Source organism: Chelonus insularis, unplaced genomic scaffold (assembly GCF_013357705.1).
Source record: "Chelonus insularis isolate UGA/USDA-ARS -01 unplaced genomic scaffold, ASM1335770v1 contig_96_pilon, whole genome shotgun sequence".
Classification (NCBI taxonomy): domain Eukaryota; kingdom Metazoa; phylum Arthropoda; class Insecta; order Hymenoptera; family Braconidae; genus Chelonus; species Chelonus insularis.
The window spans coordinates 51,875-71,366 of record NW_023276785.1 but is presented as its reverse complement, the minus strand read 5'-3'; the positions used below and the strand labels follow the sequence as shown (position 1 = coordinate 71,366).

General features: G+C 34.2%; 1 protein-coding gene across 1 annotated transcript in view; it reads left to right on the top strand.

Moving 5' to 3' along the window:
* Window positions 1-19,094, top strand: part of Nt5c (5' nucleotidase C) — an 82,661-nt gene extending 63,567 nt beyond the window's left edge. The window contains exon 4 of the mRNA XM_035093375.1: window positions 18,343-19,094. Coding sequence (XP_034949266.1) covers window positions 18,343-18,699 — 357 coding nt within the window. The 3' untranslated portion in view covers window positions 18,700-19,094. The remainder of the gene's footprint in view (window positions 1-18,342) is intronic.
* Window positions 19,095-19,492: the final 398 nt, after the last annotated feature.

The following is a 19,492-nucleotide window of genomic DNA, read 5'->3' as shown; positions in this document are numbered from 1 at the left end:
TTGCGCAAGGAATTTTCAAAAATAAGTTTAATAGCTTCTGCTCACCGTGCAAACTAAATTATTAAAAATTGGGCTCACCGTTACGCATACTATCCGACTAAAGAAAAAATAGGATACCATGGACATCTTGTACCTCACTTTGCTTCACTTTGGCCAATAAATGAAGAACAGAATTCCGGTACAGAACAGAATGACTCCAACCATGTATATCCTAAAGTAACTCCATTCAGATGATCAACTCTCAGAGTCCATTCAGATGATCAACTCTCAAACGACCATTTGAAAATTTATGAATTCGAAATACATCATTAAGTTTGCTTTTGATAATACATGGAACTTCCCACTTCCATTGAAGTTTTGGACATTATTCTTTAAGTCTTTTAGGGAAAAATAACCAAACCGACACCAAAAGAAAGAACATTACATTACAAATCTTTCATACACTTAAGTTTTTCTGATTTTATTTGCAACTTATCACGTATATTATCATGAACAATCTTTAATTGTTGATGAAGATTAGAAACAAAATCGGTTGTTAAATTATCTTCAGAAGAGTTATCTGAAGGATTTATTCCTCTGAGAAGATCAATAGGCAACATTAATTCGTAACCTAACATCAACAAAGCTGGTGAATACTCATGCCTTGAAGAACGATAGGCCCATAAAAATAAAGAAATCCACGTATCTCAATCTTTTTCATAGTTACTAATATTCTTGGAAAAATATTGGAGAATAGTCCTATGAAACCTTCAAACTAAACCATTAGATAAAGGATAAAGAGGTGTTGTTCTTGTCTCCTTAATACCAAAAAGACTCATCACCCCCTGAAAGATTTTAGATTCGAATTCTCGACGCTGATCAGAATGAATTTCAAAAGGAACACCATACCTATAAAATATTTGAGTTACTAAAGCCTCAGCAATAGTAGAAGCCTGATGATTAGGCAGAGGAATCGCCTCAGGCCATTTAGTAAAATAATCCGTAACAACAAGTAAAAATTTATTTCCAGAGGAGGTATCAGTAAGAGGACCAAGAATATCAATAGCAACCCTTTCGAGAAGAGAACCAACATTATAAATTTGAAGTGGACCACAAGGTTTTTTATGGGGGCCTTTTTTAGCGAAACAAATTTTTGAAATTGTTTATTAACACCTCAATGACCACCAGGAGGAGAATTATGAGCGTCATGAATTATTCTATTCACTTTAGCTCGAGGAATAACAACCTGGAAAATAATATGAAAGAGATTTGGAGCTTCCTAAAGTTTAACTGAAACACCATTTTTCGATTCTACAGAATTGCAATAAAGTAAATAAATTTTAAAAGTAGAATCCAAATGTGAAACATCATTAAACTCGGGAACTTTAATTTCCTTTTTGAATGTAATAATTAAACTTAAAATGTTATCGTCATTTTGAAATTTGATCCAATCAAAATCATTGTTAATTTCAAAAAAGACACGGACAATATGCCTCCTATCACAATTTTCATCAGAATCTATTTTGAGACATTCTTACAATTACAAGTCGAGAAAGACCATGAGCATTGCTATGTTTATGAACAGGTCTATGTTGAACTTCGATATCATATTGGAATAAGATTTCAAACCAACGAGCTACTTGATCTTGAGGATTTTCTAAAGAAAGTAACCAAGTGCGAGAACCATGATCAGTTTTAATAGTGAACCTCTTACCGCTTAAGTAAAAAATGACGAAAATGTTCAACAGAAATAAGAACAGCTACTAATTCTTTCCTTGTAACATAGTAGTTACATTCATGACTATTTAAAGTTTTGCTAAAATAAGCAATAAATCTTCCTTAATAAACAGTCTCACCATTTCTATTAACTGGAATCTTCTGATATAACACAGCACTATGCCAACATTCGAAGCATCAGTATCAAGAGTGAAAGGATAATTTGGATCAGAATAACCCAAAATTGGAGTAGAAGTCAAAATTTGTTCCAATTTTTGAAACGTTTAAAAAGCTAAATCATCCTAAATAAAATCTTTTTTTTTCTGACTAATAACATATAAAGGTTGTGCAATAGTAGCAAAATTTTTGACAGATTTCCTTTAATGAGAACATAGACCTAAAAAACTTCTAAGTTCAGATTTATTTTTAGAATCAGGCCAATTAATAATAGCAGAAATTTTATCTGGAGAACTTTTCAGTCCTTTACCAGATTCTACATGTCCAAGGGCAATAACTTCTTTTTGGAAAAATGTACATTTCTTAGGATTTATCTCAGGAGAAGCTTATAAAAGTCTGTCGAATTGAATTTAAATTTTTAAATTATTATCATTGTTATAATCAACTTGCGATTCATCAAAGGTGTCTGGCCGAGGATCCCAGGGCTTCGACCCACCTGAGGCCTGACCAGACGGGATTACCCTGCAGACACCTGACTTCCTCAGGTTTGAGGGTAAGCCGAAGCTGCAGCCGTTCAGTCGAAATTTTTTACAAACATCTCAGAATACGGAGAGAACCAATGATGACCGCTTTTTGCATACGAGCCGCGAGAATCTTAGCCTGACTACGGCAGACTGGTATTGTTTGACGCTCTGTCAGAAAGCGGTCCCTCATTCGTCCGAAGGCGCCAATCATCAGCGCTATCACGTGCGCTGTGTATTCGTGATAGACATTTCCTATGTCCTTTATGAGCTCTCTGTAGCGCTCCCGTTTACTCTCTTCTTTTGCACGTATATTTGTCTCAGCCGGGGCTGGGAACTCAATGTAATATACGTGCTTGGTGGTATGGTCGAAAAGAGTAATATCCGGCTTACTGTGTTCAATACGTTGAGGCGTAGAGAGCGGGTAATTCCAAAGAATTTTTGCTCTCCCGTTCTCAACGTCTGACTCAATTTTACCGGGCACATAGGGCAGCACTGGTGTCTCGTCTATTCCATAAGAGTGTCGAAGGTGGTAATACAGCACTCTTAGGGCGGCGTTATGCCGGTGAATGTAGGCTGAGCGCGCTAATATCGGGCAAGCCGATAATACATGAAATAGCGTCTCATCTACATCACCGTGGCAAACTCGGCATCTTGTGTCCTCGAGTTGCTTGTGCATAACATCACGTCGGTAGGCGAGGGTGGAACATACACCATCCTGGCAGGCCATCATAAATCCTTCGGTCTCAGAGAACAAGCCTGCTGACTTAAGGTATTGGAAAGTCAGCTGGTGTGATAAGTCCTGTGTTTCGAGATGACGATAAAACACACTATGTAAGGACTTTGCCACATGTTCGTCGAGCAGTTTTAACTTCTCGGTCGTTTTTGTATCGACCTTTCGCTACCCTCTGGTCGATCCCTTCTTAATAGTTCAAAGCTGTTCACGAACTTGAGAAGAGGATCAGAGCTCTCATAGATGTCATAGGCCAGGCCTGTCACTAACTTGTCATGTAGACACTTCAAACTTAGTAGTCCACGCCCTCCCAGATCACGGGGAAAGCATAGGCGTTGGACAGAAGATCGCGGGTAATGATTTCGATGTAATGTCATAACTTTCCTCGTGATAATGTCCAGATCTATAAGCTTTTTTTGAAGCTATTTAAGAACTCCGACTGAGTATGGTAAGACATATTCGTAGCTGCGACTTTGTTAGGGCCTGATAATACAGAGCCCCATATTCTCTTAAGTCGCCACTGGTACTCACTGCGGAGAGTATCTTTGATGACAGATACGTCTTGTAAAAGGGATTGTGCCTGTCCAAAATATCGGTATGTCTCTCCAGCATCCAGATGTTTTATAATGATCCCGTCTGTAAGCTCGACATTATCACTGCAGTTCGGCGATCTTCCTTTCACTAACTCAGTGCCGATTGCACTGGTATACTCGGACACAACCTCTAGGGCTGCATGGAGTATTTTAGGACTTGCTGCGTACACTTTCAAATCATCCATATAAAAGAGATGTGTGACTTGGTGTGCGCGGTTGAAGACTCGTCTGGCGTAGATTGACAGATAATGGCAGCCGTGAGATACAAAATAGAAGAGGACTCAGGGTATCTCCCTGGTATACGCCTCTCTTAAATGGTACTGCTCTGGTAGACACTTCCGTTTCACGAGTCCTCCAGAGCGGCATTAGATGTTCGATGCATCTCACTATTTGTGGGGGTACTGAAAGACATTCGAGCAGGTAGAGGTAAAGCTCGTGATATGTCGTATCAAATGCCTTTCTGGAATGCACCCAAGCCATTGACGAGTTGCGCTTGTAGTAGTATGCGTCCATTGCGACGCATCGGTCTACTATTAAATTCTCCTTGCAACCTGTCAAGCCACGCTTTCTGCCACGTTGTTCGTTTATTTGTCTCCATACAGGTTCTATTGTAGTCAAAATCCTCGCGTTCAAGATCTTGGTGAACAATTTGTAGAGAGTATTCAGAGATGCAATAGGCTTGTAGTTTTTAGAGTTAGACAGATCACCACTTCCGGGGACCAGCACGGTGCGCCCCTCAACGAGTCATCCGGGAATGGGTGTATCTCCTCCTAAATATTCTGAAAAGATACGAGCCATATGCTGTTCAGATGATGTCAGCTTCTTCCACTAGAAAGTGGGAATTGCATCTGGCCTAGGGGTAGCCCAGTTCTTGGTGCCCCTTATAGCATTCTTGATCTCATCAATGCTGACTCGTTGGAACTCTTCAGGAATTCGTGATAGATGTTTGTCACAAAATTTTCTGAAAAGTTGAAGGGCTGGAGTGTCTACATCTAGCGCGACCATATATTTCAGTCCAGTAGGTTTCGACTCTTTCTGCACTTGGAGGCTTAAAAAGGACAGGGACTTGCGGCTTAAGGAAGCGGGAAGGGTCAGATTGGAACAATCTGTTGTCCCTTCGCCACCTGTACCGCTTCGCTTATGACGTTTTAATGGACATTAACGATCTTATTTTGCCTGTGTACCTCTTTTTTAGGATCAATAACACAGCCGTATTTAAAGTATGATTTTCACGTCTAATACTCGCGATGATACTTGGCGTATGGGGTCTGTGAGTATTTGAGTGATCCAACACACTTTGAATACGAGATGCACCTTGTCGAGCAGTTTGATCTTGTTTGCAGTCTGTTCGAGATTTTTCAGGCTTAACTCAGGATTGAAAGATGTTCGTCTGCCTGAATAAAGCCTCGAGCCACATCATAGACTGCATTATTTAGTGCAAAAAGATCTACACTATCTAGTACCCGATGGTTGAGATCGTCGTTAGCACTAGCTACATGTTTTGCAGAGAGCATTAATGCTATTATTATTATTAGTAATAAGATTTCTATCTCTCTGAATAAATCATGAGTTTCTCTTTGACCTTCCTCGAAACGTTTCTCAAAACGAACTTGATCTCTGTTCAGTCTTTCTTCTAATCGATTTAACCTCATCTCTAAAGCTAGAAGTCCTCCATTAGTGCCCTCTTCGACACAATCGGCATGTTGAGATCTCCTTCCAGCTCGAGTATAACTACGACTTGGACTTTTTTGAATAATTTTTTAAAAATATTATTTCAAATTCACTAATAAAATATTCACGGCACGCGAAACAAACCACTTTCTGTCACCAGTGTAAGATGAGACAAAATAGCAACTTCAGTAACTTAATTAATGAAGAAAAAGTTTATTGAAAATTGACAGCAATTAATAGAAATGAAAAATCCGTACGGTCAACTCAAGTCTCAGTCGAAAACTAGAGATAAATAAACTCTCCCCTCGTTGCTATAAGCAATCTAATCGTCAAACAATCGTTAACTAACGAACTGTTGCTAGTCTAATGGTCATTAGATGGCAACATACAAATATTTTATAATATATAGTCATTCTTCATAATGAAGCTTGGCTTTATTAGTCTCAGAATCAAGTTATCATAGTATCTGAGATTAGCTACAAGTCTCCTACACACCTACTTCACTCGGAAGATATTATCGCTTTATACCGCTATGTTGGTGATTGGAAAGTACAATTGTTTTGGTATCTAGAGCGTCGCCCGTCCTCAGACCTTCAGTTTATCAGAAATTCGTCACTAACGACCTCGTATCATAGCTTATAATTCTATTTTACACGCTGTATGTAAAAAGAAGATTTTGAACGCTTAATTACACTAGTTTACACGGATTTCTCACCCTCAGCTGAAAGTTGTTATTTTATTGCGTGTTCAGGTAGAACTATCCAGAACAAATAATAAAAAATTCTGTCACGTCTGGTCTAAAAAATAGTAAATATAGTTATTTGAATCAGTTTCTCTTATGATAGACCAACAGTAATTCCCTAACATTTCCTTATCCTAGAATCCTTGATGTCGTTCTTCGAAAGTCCTTAAATCTTAGTGGAAACGTTCACGCTGTTCGTCATAAGTTTTCAGAAAAAAAATTACGATGAAGTGTAAAAAGTGAATCTTTAATGACATGTTCACTCCCACATCATGAAAGTTTTTCAATAAATTGTTAACAATTTCTTCATAATTTTCACTTTTTTTATTTTCCAAAAAATTTTCTACAAGCATTTTAAATGAGTTCCAAGCAGACTTTTCTTCAACCAATAAAAGGTCTCAAACTGAGAATCTTTGATAATTTTACGGATTTGTGGACCAATAAATATACCCTCCTTCAGTTTTCCCTCTGTAATGTGTAGAAAAATTTTTTCAAATACCGGAAAGCATCCCTGTTTTTGTCAAGCGCCTTTACAAAGTTTTTCATGAGCTCCAGTTTGATGTGTAAAGGGGGTAGAGTGACGTTATTGGATCGACCAACAGCTCGTGTTTATTGTTCATTTTGCCCGGAATATACTCATTTCGAACAGGCCATTCTTTCCTTACATAATGATGTTGTTTCGCTCTACTGTCCCACAAACAGAGGAATCAACAGTACTTCGTGTAACTACCCTGCAATTCCACTAACATACCGATGACATTAAGGTCGCCGCACACTTTCCATTGGTGTTCTTTATAGTTTATTAAATTAATCAAAGTACGCCTCGTTTCATAGCTCTCTTAGCAATCCACTGTGTGTCCTATTGATATGGAAGGTTTCTTATTTCCGTTATGTAATAAAACAGCTTCGAGGCTATATTTCGAATAATCTATGAATGGGCGCCACTCTGTTTTATTATAGTTTTGATTCATTGCTTCGAAAAGTCCCGGGATGTCTGTGCAATAACAATATTCACTTTCTCTTTTGAAAAATTCTGAGTAAACTTTGCTTCTGTTTCTGAAAAACGTAACTTTCGTGTCTGGTAGTAACAAGTTCCATTGTTGTAAGCGAGAGCCAAGAAGCTCTGCTTTAGATCTCGATAACTTTAAATCTCGTATAAGATCATTTAATTCAGCCTGATCAATTGAATGTGAGGTGTCTTCTTGAGGTTAAAATTCGTTAGAATCGCTAGAAATCGACTTGAATTTAACATTACTGTTATTGTCATCTAATATATTTGCACTCGAACTATGGGAACAAACTGGATGGAGTAGATCTTTTGAATGTAAAATCGGCTTAGTAACAGACGGAACATCGGCATACATAATACTTGCCTTTTTTTTTTGTTATATCCCAATGTCTTTGTAACACAAAAGTAACAATCATTTTCATGATTACTAGGTTCTCTTCATAGCATTGGCGAACCAAATGGAAGGTAAACTTTTTCTCCTGATGACTACTGGAGTAAGATGATTCTACAGCTTTCGCAAAACACGTGAGGCACCCACTTTTTATCTTGATTGCAACAGGAAATCCAAAATAATGAAGATATCCAGTTTTTAACGAATCTACAATAGGTCTTCTTTTTTTTTAAAAATATAAACTGTCTACAAACATAACAAAAACGGTCAAAACTTTGTTTGCCTTTTTGCTAGCCATTTCAAATCAATCCAATGCAAAGTAACTGTCGAAGTGAACGAATAAACAATAAAATATCACCACCACGTCGGGTAGTTAAAAAAAAACATTTGACTGCAGAAAAAAATTCTGACGTGATAGAATATTTCTGCTAACACTTTTAGGTTTAGAGAAGGTAGATTAACATATTGACATACATTCGGTTCGAGGTATAAATAAAAAGTAAAATTTTGTAAACTAGTGTTATTATTTGATCACTATGAGTGAAACGTTTATATTTAGTACAATATTATGTGTTCTGACTTGGAAGGGCCCAAGTCAGGTAGTCAGAAATATTCAAAAATTGTTAATGCCGGACTTGTCCACCGGCGCGTCAGTCAACTCACCGGACCAATCATCGGGAAGTAGTTCCCTCATGGCCCAGAAGGCAACTCTACGGCCCTAGTGACGCCAACAAGCACGCGGTCGAGCATTTGTGGGCGTCAGTTAGCTCCAGGCAAATCAAGCGGTCAACTCTGTAGAAAATTACAAAGTCAGTTAGCTCCAGGCAAATCACGCGGTCATCTCTGTATAAGTTTTCGCAGTCAAATCGTAGTTTTTTGCAGTCAGCTCACTCGTTGTACAATAAAGTACGGTCAAATAGACTCAGACAGCTCTCACGAAGAAACGTGAATCATCAAATTACTCTCATCAGTGCAAGTGGTCCAGTATATTCAGGTTGTAGTGTCTTTGGGGCGCGAAGCTGAACTGGCGTCGACGCCATAGTGCCTCACGGACATTCACCTATACATCGCTCCCCCGAATACTCTGGTGTATACTGTGAATGTTGCTATTCACTGTTTTTTGAGACTATGTTATTTGGTGAAAAAATAACCATTGGACAACTCATAAGTGTACAAACAATTATGGTACAGTCAACTCAACTAGATGTAGTGATTATTAAATTCTATTGAGTATGTTAAGTGTTATTGTTGGATAAAAACTAAAAAACCCAAGCAATCCAGTGTTAATAAACTATATTTTAGAACCCTCTAGCATCCAACCTTTTGTTCTTATTCTGCTCTTAATTCATACAGTTTACTAGTTTCCAGTTTGCTCATTCGGCCGACTCAAAGTCAGAACATTATGTTTTTTATGGCAGTATTGTTGCTGTCTTACCTCTAGGCTAGCCAATTGATTTTATAATTTATACAGTTAATTATTTACTCTAACAGTCTAACAATCTGTTAGCCCAGACCCGATTGATTATTACACATTAGCGCTGCATAGAAAGGCTGCTTATGTGGTATCGATTTGGAGTCGATTGTAGTAAACTATCATTTACGTTTACAATAATACTTATGTATTGTTAGTTAAGAGGAGCGAGTGCGATTTTTAGATGCTGCTTACCTATATTTCTCTTTATTATAGTGCTGTCTATTCCGAAGTTGCTGTCAACGAAACAGCCTTTGAAATCGAAATTGAATCTTCATTAGAAAAAGAAATTATTTATGTTTTCTCCTGAGTCTATTGCAAAATCTCAAAGAGTGAACGTCACACTCCTGGAGAGATTGTAAGTCAAAATTTACATATACATTGAACCTACGTTTATCGCTATAATTTCTTCTCATGTATACCTTTAAAAATAAATCTCATAAAAAATTTGAAAACCTTAATAAGTTATTCAAATTGTATTTAATTTATTAAATATTTTCCTTCTCGCATAATGCGTGCAGTCAGCTTCACTTTCACTTACCGTTCAGAAACCTCTATTAGGATGATGTTTGAGGCACAGTTTTTGCATAACGCGAGCAAATATTATCCGATCTTCAGAAATTTTAATCCTACCTCTTCCCTACTCACCAAAAAAATCTCCATAATGCGTAAACATACGCGGTCCTTTCATGCTTCAATCAATTCAAATTTTCTAGTTTTTCAATGCCGCTCATAGAGCTTACATCGATCCCTCTAGGGGGGTGTACATTCAGCTGAGTCTTCTATATAATAATCTACATCGAAAATGATGAACTACGTATCCTTTTTCTGCAAAAAAACGTTTTAAAGGAATTAAAATCACCCCCTACGAAGTTGCCAGTTGGTTCTTTTAACACAAGGAAAAGGGGAACTGTACACTCTATTGTTTTTCTCCTTCTGGAGCTAAATTTTTTTTTGAATGTACTTCTAATTGGAAGCTACTTCAATTAGAACCATATATGTTGTCTAATTCATATGATTGAATTTTCAATTTTACATCGTTAACGAACACTTTTAGTGTTTGTTTTCAAATTTCACGATCTTCAATCGTTTTCCAAAATATCCATTTGTTACTTTTACGAGTAACAATACGATGAGCTCTTTTGAATAATAGTATCCACGTTGGATATGCTTGAAAACGGAGATCATCCAATTGTAAATGTTTTTACCTAATAATAATCATTTTTTCAATGGAATCATGGACAATCATTTCGGATCCATACCAAAATATCCGTGGACAAAATAACCCCTTCAAAATAACTACAAAAAAAAAACCAATGACAAATTAACCGTGTAAAAAAAAACCGCGTAACATAATCTTTTATTTTACAAACAATTATAGAGTATTCAATGAATAATCAAAGATATGAACGTGACAATTCGAATATTAAAATACAAGTAACAATAAACAATCTTTAGTGACACATATTTTGTCAGATCACATGAATAAAAGGATTATTTTCAAAAGAATGAAAAATTAATTTATATTGCTCATCACTCATGCTTTTTAAATCATATAATCACAATAATGATTAAAACATATATTATCCAAGGCCCATTTCGACATATTTTCAAAACTAAATCTTTCAGTGCGATCAGAGCTATCTAATCTAATTTATTTTCTTGGTATATGGAAGCACAATTTGTCTAAGCCGATGATTAAAATCCACATACGATTTTTTTCGCTTTGCTGCTATTCTGAAACCAGTATTAGCTTGTACATTATGAGTATCAGTAGTTGTTTGATCCATTTTCATAACTTCTATGAACTTACATCTACTAGCATGACTCTGACCTTTCTATCAAAAGAATTATGTTATCCTTTGATGGAATTGTTTGTTTAAATGTATTTATTTATCACAGCATCATGACAATTCTACAACTGTATTGCAAATAATGGTCCTAATCATTTTCTCCTAATGCTCGTTCTCACTCCAATCAAAGTTTTTCCGAAATACTCAACTAACTGTTGCAAATTATCTTCATGATCACAGTAATATTTACAGCTAACGAGTTCATCAAAAGCTTCAGTCACATTTTCAATTGAAATAAATGCCAAAGCTAGTAACAGTCTTACATCCAATGCATAGTTTACATCATTATTATACAATTTTTGCAGGCCAAGGAACTGTACATTTCGCTACATATTTTGGCAAAACTGAAACAAGCTCACTTTAGTATGAGGAAAAAACAATTCGAAAATATTAATAAATGCCATTTCAAAGTCATCGTTTCTTCCAGGTTTCAGCTTAGGTTCACTTCGTTTCAACACATCCATCGCATCAGAATGGTGTTTGTTCCGATTCATCTGGCAGTAGTATATAGATAAACGGCAACATCCTTTCTTTGAACAATCCGTGGATTGTATATAATTGCTTGAAAATGAACGGCACAGATGAAAATGTGCCATTGACAGCCCATTGACTACGATTCGACAGTATGAAATATTTTCATTCAATGTTATTTTTGAAATTATCAGAAATTATAAACAAACCTGTAAAACATACATGATTTATCAATTATTTTTATATATGGATGTAATTTACCTATTTCGTACCATATATATAATTCATCCTCATAGAAACCGCCTTCTATTAATTGGTTTTGATGGTCAGTTAATTTGAAAGTCACTAGATGTGTATTTTTAACTTTGATCATGGCAAAAATTTCAGTGGTCCAATTGGGAGTGTAGTATTTCTCAAATGCATGTTTATATTTACTAATTCGAACTTGTTCGGCAATTTTAAACTTATTTGTCTTCTTTTTTATTTTCAAAACTTTGAGTTTTCTATAAATAGTATCAAACAATTGCTTCTCATTGGCTGAAGTTACATCCACAGGTTTCATTTCGATGGTACAATGTTTAGTATTGTCATATGATGATAATAGTTTTAGTACCAGATCAATCCACTTATAATTTCCAATAAGAGTGAATTCTTTCCACATTTTGTTTTTTAAGTTCGATTAAATCGTTCACAAATTGATGCTTTGAGATTACTGAATGTTGAATACATTGTAATTTTATTCTTTTCCATGAGTGATTCAAAATCTTCATTATAAAACTCTTTGCCTCTATCAACGTGTACATTCTTGGGAACTCTTTTTTGTTTTCATATTGTCATCATTGCAGCAGTGACATTGTTCTGACTTGGTCTGAGGTACTCTACCGACGGCCTAACATTTTTCTCCCCGTCGAATAATTAGATGACTCAAGGTCTCTCCTACCAACTCATTTTCGCTAATTAGACAACAAGTAATTCCTAGGCGTATATATCCCTTCTCTAAGGGCCTAGAAGCTTCGAAAACACAGAGGTTTCGGGAAAAACGGTATGTATTAGTCAGTACTCGCTGGTGTCTGTGTGGCTGACGCCAACACAATGAAACTCAGACTACTCAAAAAAAATCAGGCTACTCCTGGTGCAGAGACCAGTACAGGAAAACTTCCAACTTTCCTGTGATCCTCTACTCATCAGTCAACTCATCAGTGAACTCTGTGTGAAATTTCCGTAAACTCAAGACTGTACAGACAATTCGAAGACTCTTTTATTGTTATTTTTCTGTTACTGTGATTGTAATGTTTAATAAATCGTTAACTGTTACTGTTAAATAGTGTCAGCCAACTCATCTACACCGTTCAAAAGTCCCGACTGTTCTAGCATCTGAACATCCTAAAAATACAGTCCACAAAGTCCTGACTTCTCACTTAGCCGACTTAAAGTCAGAATAGACATCTTTACCATTTTTAGTCTTAATTGGCATAGCCCAAGCATATTCAAAGAAAATATCAATAACTGTTGATGAATATTGATATCCTTTATTTTAGAATTTATATGCAGTCATATTAATAAGATCAGCTTTCCAAGTCTCGTCGAGACCACGTATATCCACATGCCGCCGTTGATAATTTCTTCTCACTAGTCTATGAAGCTTTTCTGCAATTTTTTTTGTTTCTTTGTTCATAGCAACTAAGCTTTAGGTCATCCTTACAATTTTTTCTAAACGTTCTCCTCCAACTGTTTTATAATGTCACGAAAAAAATAAAATTGATAAAATTCATTTATTTTATTCAATTCAGACTTCAAATTTTATTGTTCTGTCTATGATAATTCCAATTGCTGTTTTACTTGCTCACTGATATTTCCAATTTTTGATTGGAGATTTTGTATCTCTTGTGTTAAAGATGCTTCGTATTACTGATACTAGATTCAACAACTTTCAATGATACATTATCAGGTAGATCTACTGGATGAGCAAGGTTGCACAATCTTTTATTATTCATATCATATTGTTTATCGATTGTCAATTCAAATCCATTACGAGGTGGTCCACGGATAGCACTTTCTCGTGAATCATTATCCAACCGATGTCCAAAAATGTCTACACTCATCCTCACTCTTCAAGAGACAATTAATCAATGAGTAATGATATTAATCATCTGATTAATATATGATTCCAGTTTTACGTAGTTCTTCAATAATTGATATTGTTTTATTGTTATGGCTAAAATTACCAGCAGCACGTGATGAAATAAGTAGACGCAATCGATCAACAAGTTGATTGGGATTATCCCAATAAACATAGTCTAGAGGTCTTTCTCGTCACTTTTTGTTGTTATATTTTAATTAGGCCATTCCATAAAAAGCAATTTCAAGAGATCAGGAGTACTTTAATATTTTTTATTGCCGTTGTAAACAAACTTATCATCAAATATTGCCTCAGAGTTACTAATCATCAATTTATTTTTTCATTTTCTTACACCGAACTTTGTATCCAAATCCTTTACTTGATATTTTGAATCGAATTTTTTCATATATGATACTGCAGGTAACTCTTTTATCGGTGCACTTTGATAAGGAGCAGTAGTAAAAGATTCATCATCAGTTATTGCACTATTATCCACATCATAATCAACAGTGTCATCATGTGTTGTTTAAAAGCTTGTAGCTCCTTCTACAGAATCTTTTTTAATTAGCTCTCTTTTCACATTAAATTTTTTCTGTTTTCATCGGTGTTTTATCCACTAATTGTTGTAGAGGAGTTACGACAGGCTTAAACACTTCGTTCATAGCTCGTTGAGGTATTTCCCGTCCATGTTAATAATTTCATATTTCCGTCGTATTGCATCACTCGCTTTTGCAACAATTAAATGAACTAAGACGTCATGATGAAAAAATAGTGGCTATAGCTATGGGTGAAGGTAAATATTCAAATGGATACAAATCAGAAAAAGGATGAAAAAAAATTGAATAAGATTATCGAATCAAGCATTATCTGATTTTGATTTGTTAAAGTATACATAAAAATTGGAAATACTATATTTTCGAAATGTTTTCATGAGAATCAATTTACTATTATCGGGACCTTGGAGAAATGAATCAGCAATTGTCAATTTAGACAATAAAGATGGATTCGGAACGCATTGGGTGGCATGTAAAAAAAGAGGCAAAAATTTTGTACACTTCAACTGTAGGCATTCATGTTTAAAATTTTTAAATAGTCAGCTAAAAATATGATGTAGAGAAAAAATTATATTTCATTCGCATTTCAAGCATTATACAGTAAACATCATAGGTGATTTTTTGATATTAACACTCATTGGAGATCCATCATTATTGGCGGTTTTCATATTTTTCTTTCCTCCGCATTATTCGCTATAAAAAATTACGTTCTCCGAGTTGTTAATTTTCTCACATTTGATTTAATTCCAAACATATATAAAGATAACAATAAATTTTGACATCAAATAAAAGACGAATGACGTAAAATATCAATTCCAACTGGGGCTTATGACCTCAATATTATTTATACATTTCTACTATGACAGAACCTGAATTAAATCTTTTATTTGAAGTTAAAAAAAGTGCACTTGTCACAAAACTAATAGTGAAAAATTAGCTATTGATTTCACATCTTTCAAACAGGTTTCAAACGAAAAATTTATAAAGCAGGAGAAATACATATATAAATCAGCAAAACCAACATCAATATCGAGTGTTAATGCAATATGTGTTGAGTGTAATATCACAAGTGGAGCATACAAAAATAATCAATTTGCTCATACAATTCATGCATCTTTTTCATCAGTCCCACCAGGATATAAGATTATTGAGTCACCATCAAAAGTCATTTATTTTCTACTCACGGTGAAGGAAATACATAATTTACAAATACGAGTTTATTTGATCGTCGAATTATTGTTAAATTGATATTTAAATCAATTCGTGAGTAAAAGTGAATAATTGCGCTGACTAGAGCATCGACTAAGGACAAATTAATTGTAATTTATCTCGACCAGAATAAAAGAAATTATCTGTTGATAACGTTTAAATTGTTGTTATAATTTTTCGATAATTTTCATTCAATAAATTTTGTTATTGTTTTCATATAAATCACACATTTTTACTTTTCCTATCGAAGATCCCCTCATTTCTGTCTATTAGGCGAAAGGCTAGGACTAAAAAGAGGGACTTAAAGTCTCTAAGGTTAAGCATATAATTCACATATTGACACCTTTAAAGAGCAAAATTACATAACAAAAGTTTTATTCATTAATTATTGTCCTATTATTGTATTATGCTTTTTACATGGTTTTAAATTTTTAACTGAATTTATTAATACAAAGTTATTAGATACTTAAATTACATTCTATTTAATATTATGATATTGATGATGATGATGATGATGCTGATGATGAACAATCGCTCAATATTCTGCAACATATGGCAATCAATGATTCAGTTGTTCCATAATTTATGATCCTTCGAAAGTATTTTTCTTGTTCTTTAGTTTTAAAATTATAACCCTTACTTTCATTAATATCAAAATAATACCCGCTAGATGGTTATATTTTTTTTTTGGCACATTGTATTATCAAACATCACATCGATAATTTTGAAATATGGTTGGATAAAATTTCGATTATTTCTGAACAACACATGGGTCATTCTATGTTAAGAGGTATTTTCGGTGTCGAGGACTAAAAAAAATACTTTTCTTTATATTAACTTTATAATTAACCTATTCCCTACTTGAAACTAAATGTTTTCTCCGTTGTTACTTAAATTTATTACATAAATGTACGTAGTTTAATCACAATAAGCTCTAATATAAAAAATAAGTAGCTCTTTGTATGTCCCCCCACCTACTTTCTTTATAAACTAGTCATTATGAATGTATTAAAATTTAATAACTACTTCAGCAACGCGGAAATGGCAGCAATTATACGAACATGTCTCAGGAAAAAGTAGAATTGCAGTGTCCCTTATAACTTGGTGCTGGATCATTTACAATCAAAGAATAAAATTTTATTTCTCAGATATTAGTTATCCTCAAGTATCGGTAAAAAGATATTTCGTAATTTCAATTCTTTACCTTTTGAAACACTTTAAAGGCATGAACGCGATTTCTTACAAAAAAATTCGCTAATCTTTTATTGTGAAATAAAAACGACAAACAAATTTGAAAGAAGTTCCTAGAGTTATCTTGTCAATTATGTACATAAATTGTGTTCGGATCATCGAAAGGATCGGTGCAGTAGTTTTGAAGTCATGAAGGTCACCGACTTTGAAAAGTTGTGCAAAAAACATTAAAAAATCTAGTGTAAAATGTTTACAAGACAATTTTATCAGCTTACATATTATCATTACTCTTTTCATTATTAAAAACAAAAAATACACTCTATAAATATCTGTGTTGGAAAATGTACATGGTACTCGCTACATACATAAGAATTTTATCAAATTGCAATAGAAAGGAATAAAAACTTCTCACAATATCTGAAGACATGTGAAGTTTCTCATTATGATAATCTACTCGACCATGATCGGAATGTTAATCCTACAGTATTAGATAGCGAATTTCACAAATGTGAAGCTCTATCTATACTTAATAAAACTCTTCTTGATACCAAACTAAAATTGTAATCACCTCGAAACACAGTCAAGTTATATGCTGTTGTAAAAATGATGTATCTCAAAAAGGCAAATGCCCCGAGAAAAGTTTTCAGACTTTCTGCAAAAGATATACGATCATCTGAAAGGGAATAAACCTACTAAAATTTAATTAAAAGATTTCGATAATGTTTTATGTCAAAGTACAACTCAAACTTTTGTGCCTGCTCATTGACCCATCGCTGACAAAAATAGCTTTAACAGAAAAATTGTCATCATATTTTCATACAAGTATTCTAATCATTTAATATTAATATTTTTTAAAAGATTTTGAAATTTTGTCAAAAAAATGGTATAATTTATAAATTGCAAAATTCAGGACGTTTTCCATTTTTGCTAATTTTTTGGTTCTGCAAAAAAAAATGGCTGGACCGATTTTGCTGAAAATCTAATCAGTTCTAAGCTACATAATCACGCGTCGAATGCAATCGGGCCCACATCGATATCATTTTTTGTTCTCGAGATAATCGAAGCGAGAAATAATTCCGAATGCACAAACGCACATACGTACATATACACACACGTCCACTGGAAAACGGTCGTATTCGACTCTAGGGACCTTAAGACGTGGAGATATGTCGAATTTGGGATTCGCAAAATCGGACCCATTATTATAACTTCTCAGTGGGACCTTAACAAGTTTACTAGTGATGAGTCCTCTGCCATTTTGCGAAATTCTGAAAACTGTAGAAGTTGTAAAAAATTGAGGCTCAGAGCGTCCAACGCTAAGTGCGCGAGAGACAAACCCCAGAAATAAAAAGACTAGGTTTTGTTTATATATTAAAAATGGAGGAAAGAGAAGCTTAAGTGGTCAGCATTCTCCGCGGATAGAAAAAAAATTAAGTTTGAGATTCTGACGTTACTATTACTTCTTTCCTATCAGTGTTCTAAATAAATCTGTTCTCTATATTATGTCCACTATGTTGGCAAATTGTTGGAATGTCCCTGAAATTTCGATTTGCTGTGTAGATTATAAATATTACATGTAATGTATTACTTGCTCTTAAATGTTATAATTAAATGAAATAATTTCCGCATGCTACAAATAAATTCCAATGATTTTTTATAAGTATTTTTGTTAAAATAATGTTATAACTGTCCGAACAAGAAACTAAATGTTTATTATCAAAAAATAAAGAGAAGTTATCATTAGAAATAAAAAATGTTTTCAGCATGTTGCATATCAATATTAATGGATCTATTTACGCATTATAGATAAAATAGCATTCTTAATCTATCACGACAAAGAATTTTTTTTATATGATAGACAGACGTCTTATAATTATTGATAAGCGTAGATCGATTAGTGTATTGATTGTCATCACGTTAATGTCTTTTTTTTTTATTTCAGCACGAAATTGAGAATTTGAACAACCCGACTTTCAAACGCAATGCGAACTGGTTACAAATGCTGACAGCATTAATAGAGGACCATCAGGATTATGTCAACTCTGACAATGTCGATCTTCTTAAAGCTTGGATGCATGAAAGGGATTTACTGCGTAATGAAATAAAACAAGTCTTCAATCATCAATTTGGATCAGTATTTCGAACGTATCATAACCCCACATATTTTTCACGTCGTTTATTCAGATTTGCAGATATATATATGAGTTCAATCACGAACTTATTAAATTATTCTACAAATCACACATTTTATCCACGACGTGGTGTGATGCCACATGAATATACCAGCTATTTCATGTAATGCATCAATCACGTCATTCGGTTTATAGTTAATCATTACTTGCTTTTAGTAGAACAATTGTCCGACGAATATGCCGCGGAAAATAAATTATACATGCATAATCATCTAATTACGATAGAAGCTAACATTTGTTCACAATAAAAATTATGTGATAGGGAAGAAACATCTTACGCTATGTATACATACTAATTCGTGATATGAATGATATTTTTGAGTCATATAGTCTATAATTTAATAAACCAGGAAATAAGATCAATATCGTTGGGAATTTTCACGCGGACCAATAAGATTTTTGTGATGATCATAATTTATTGTAATAGTCGAGTTATTGTGGTACTAGATGTTGAATACCAAATATTAGCGTTCATAATAAAGTTTTAAACAAATTACCATGACTTATGACGAAATAATTTTTTCCTTATTAAAAAAGCCATCATCAAGAGATACGGTAGTGTCTTGTCCGCCCATCATAGCACAACAATAGGCTCAATCGTCTCTCTATACAAATTATAAGATAGTTTCTACAGGTTATATTGCTATAAAGATCTCTCACTACTAGATTGTCAAGTTGGTTACATGTTATTACTATTTAAGCACGGATATGGAAATGATCAAAGTAATTTATGAATAAATTTAAATTATCTTAAAAATTCATCTCTAGGTAATATATAACAAAAATCGTGAAATCTTGTCAAAAACATCTCACCTTTTCTCAGTAGAGAACATCATAATCAATACAATCCGATAATTTAAGCAAAATGATTAATTTTAAAGTCACTACTTAATCAATGTT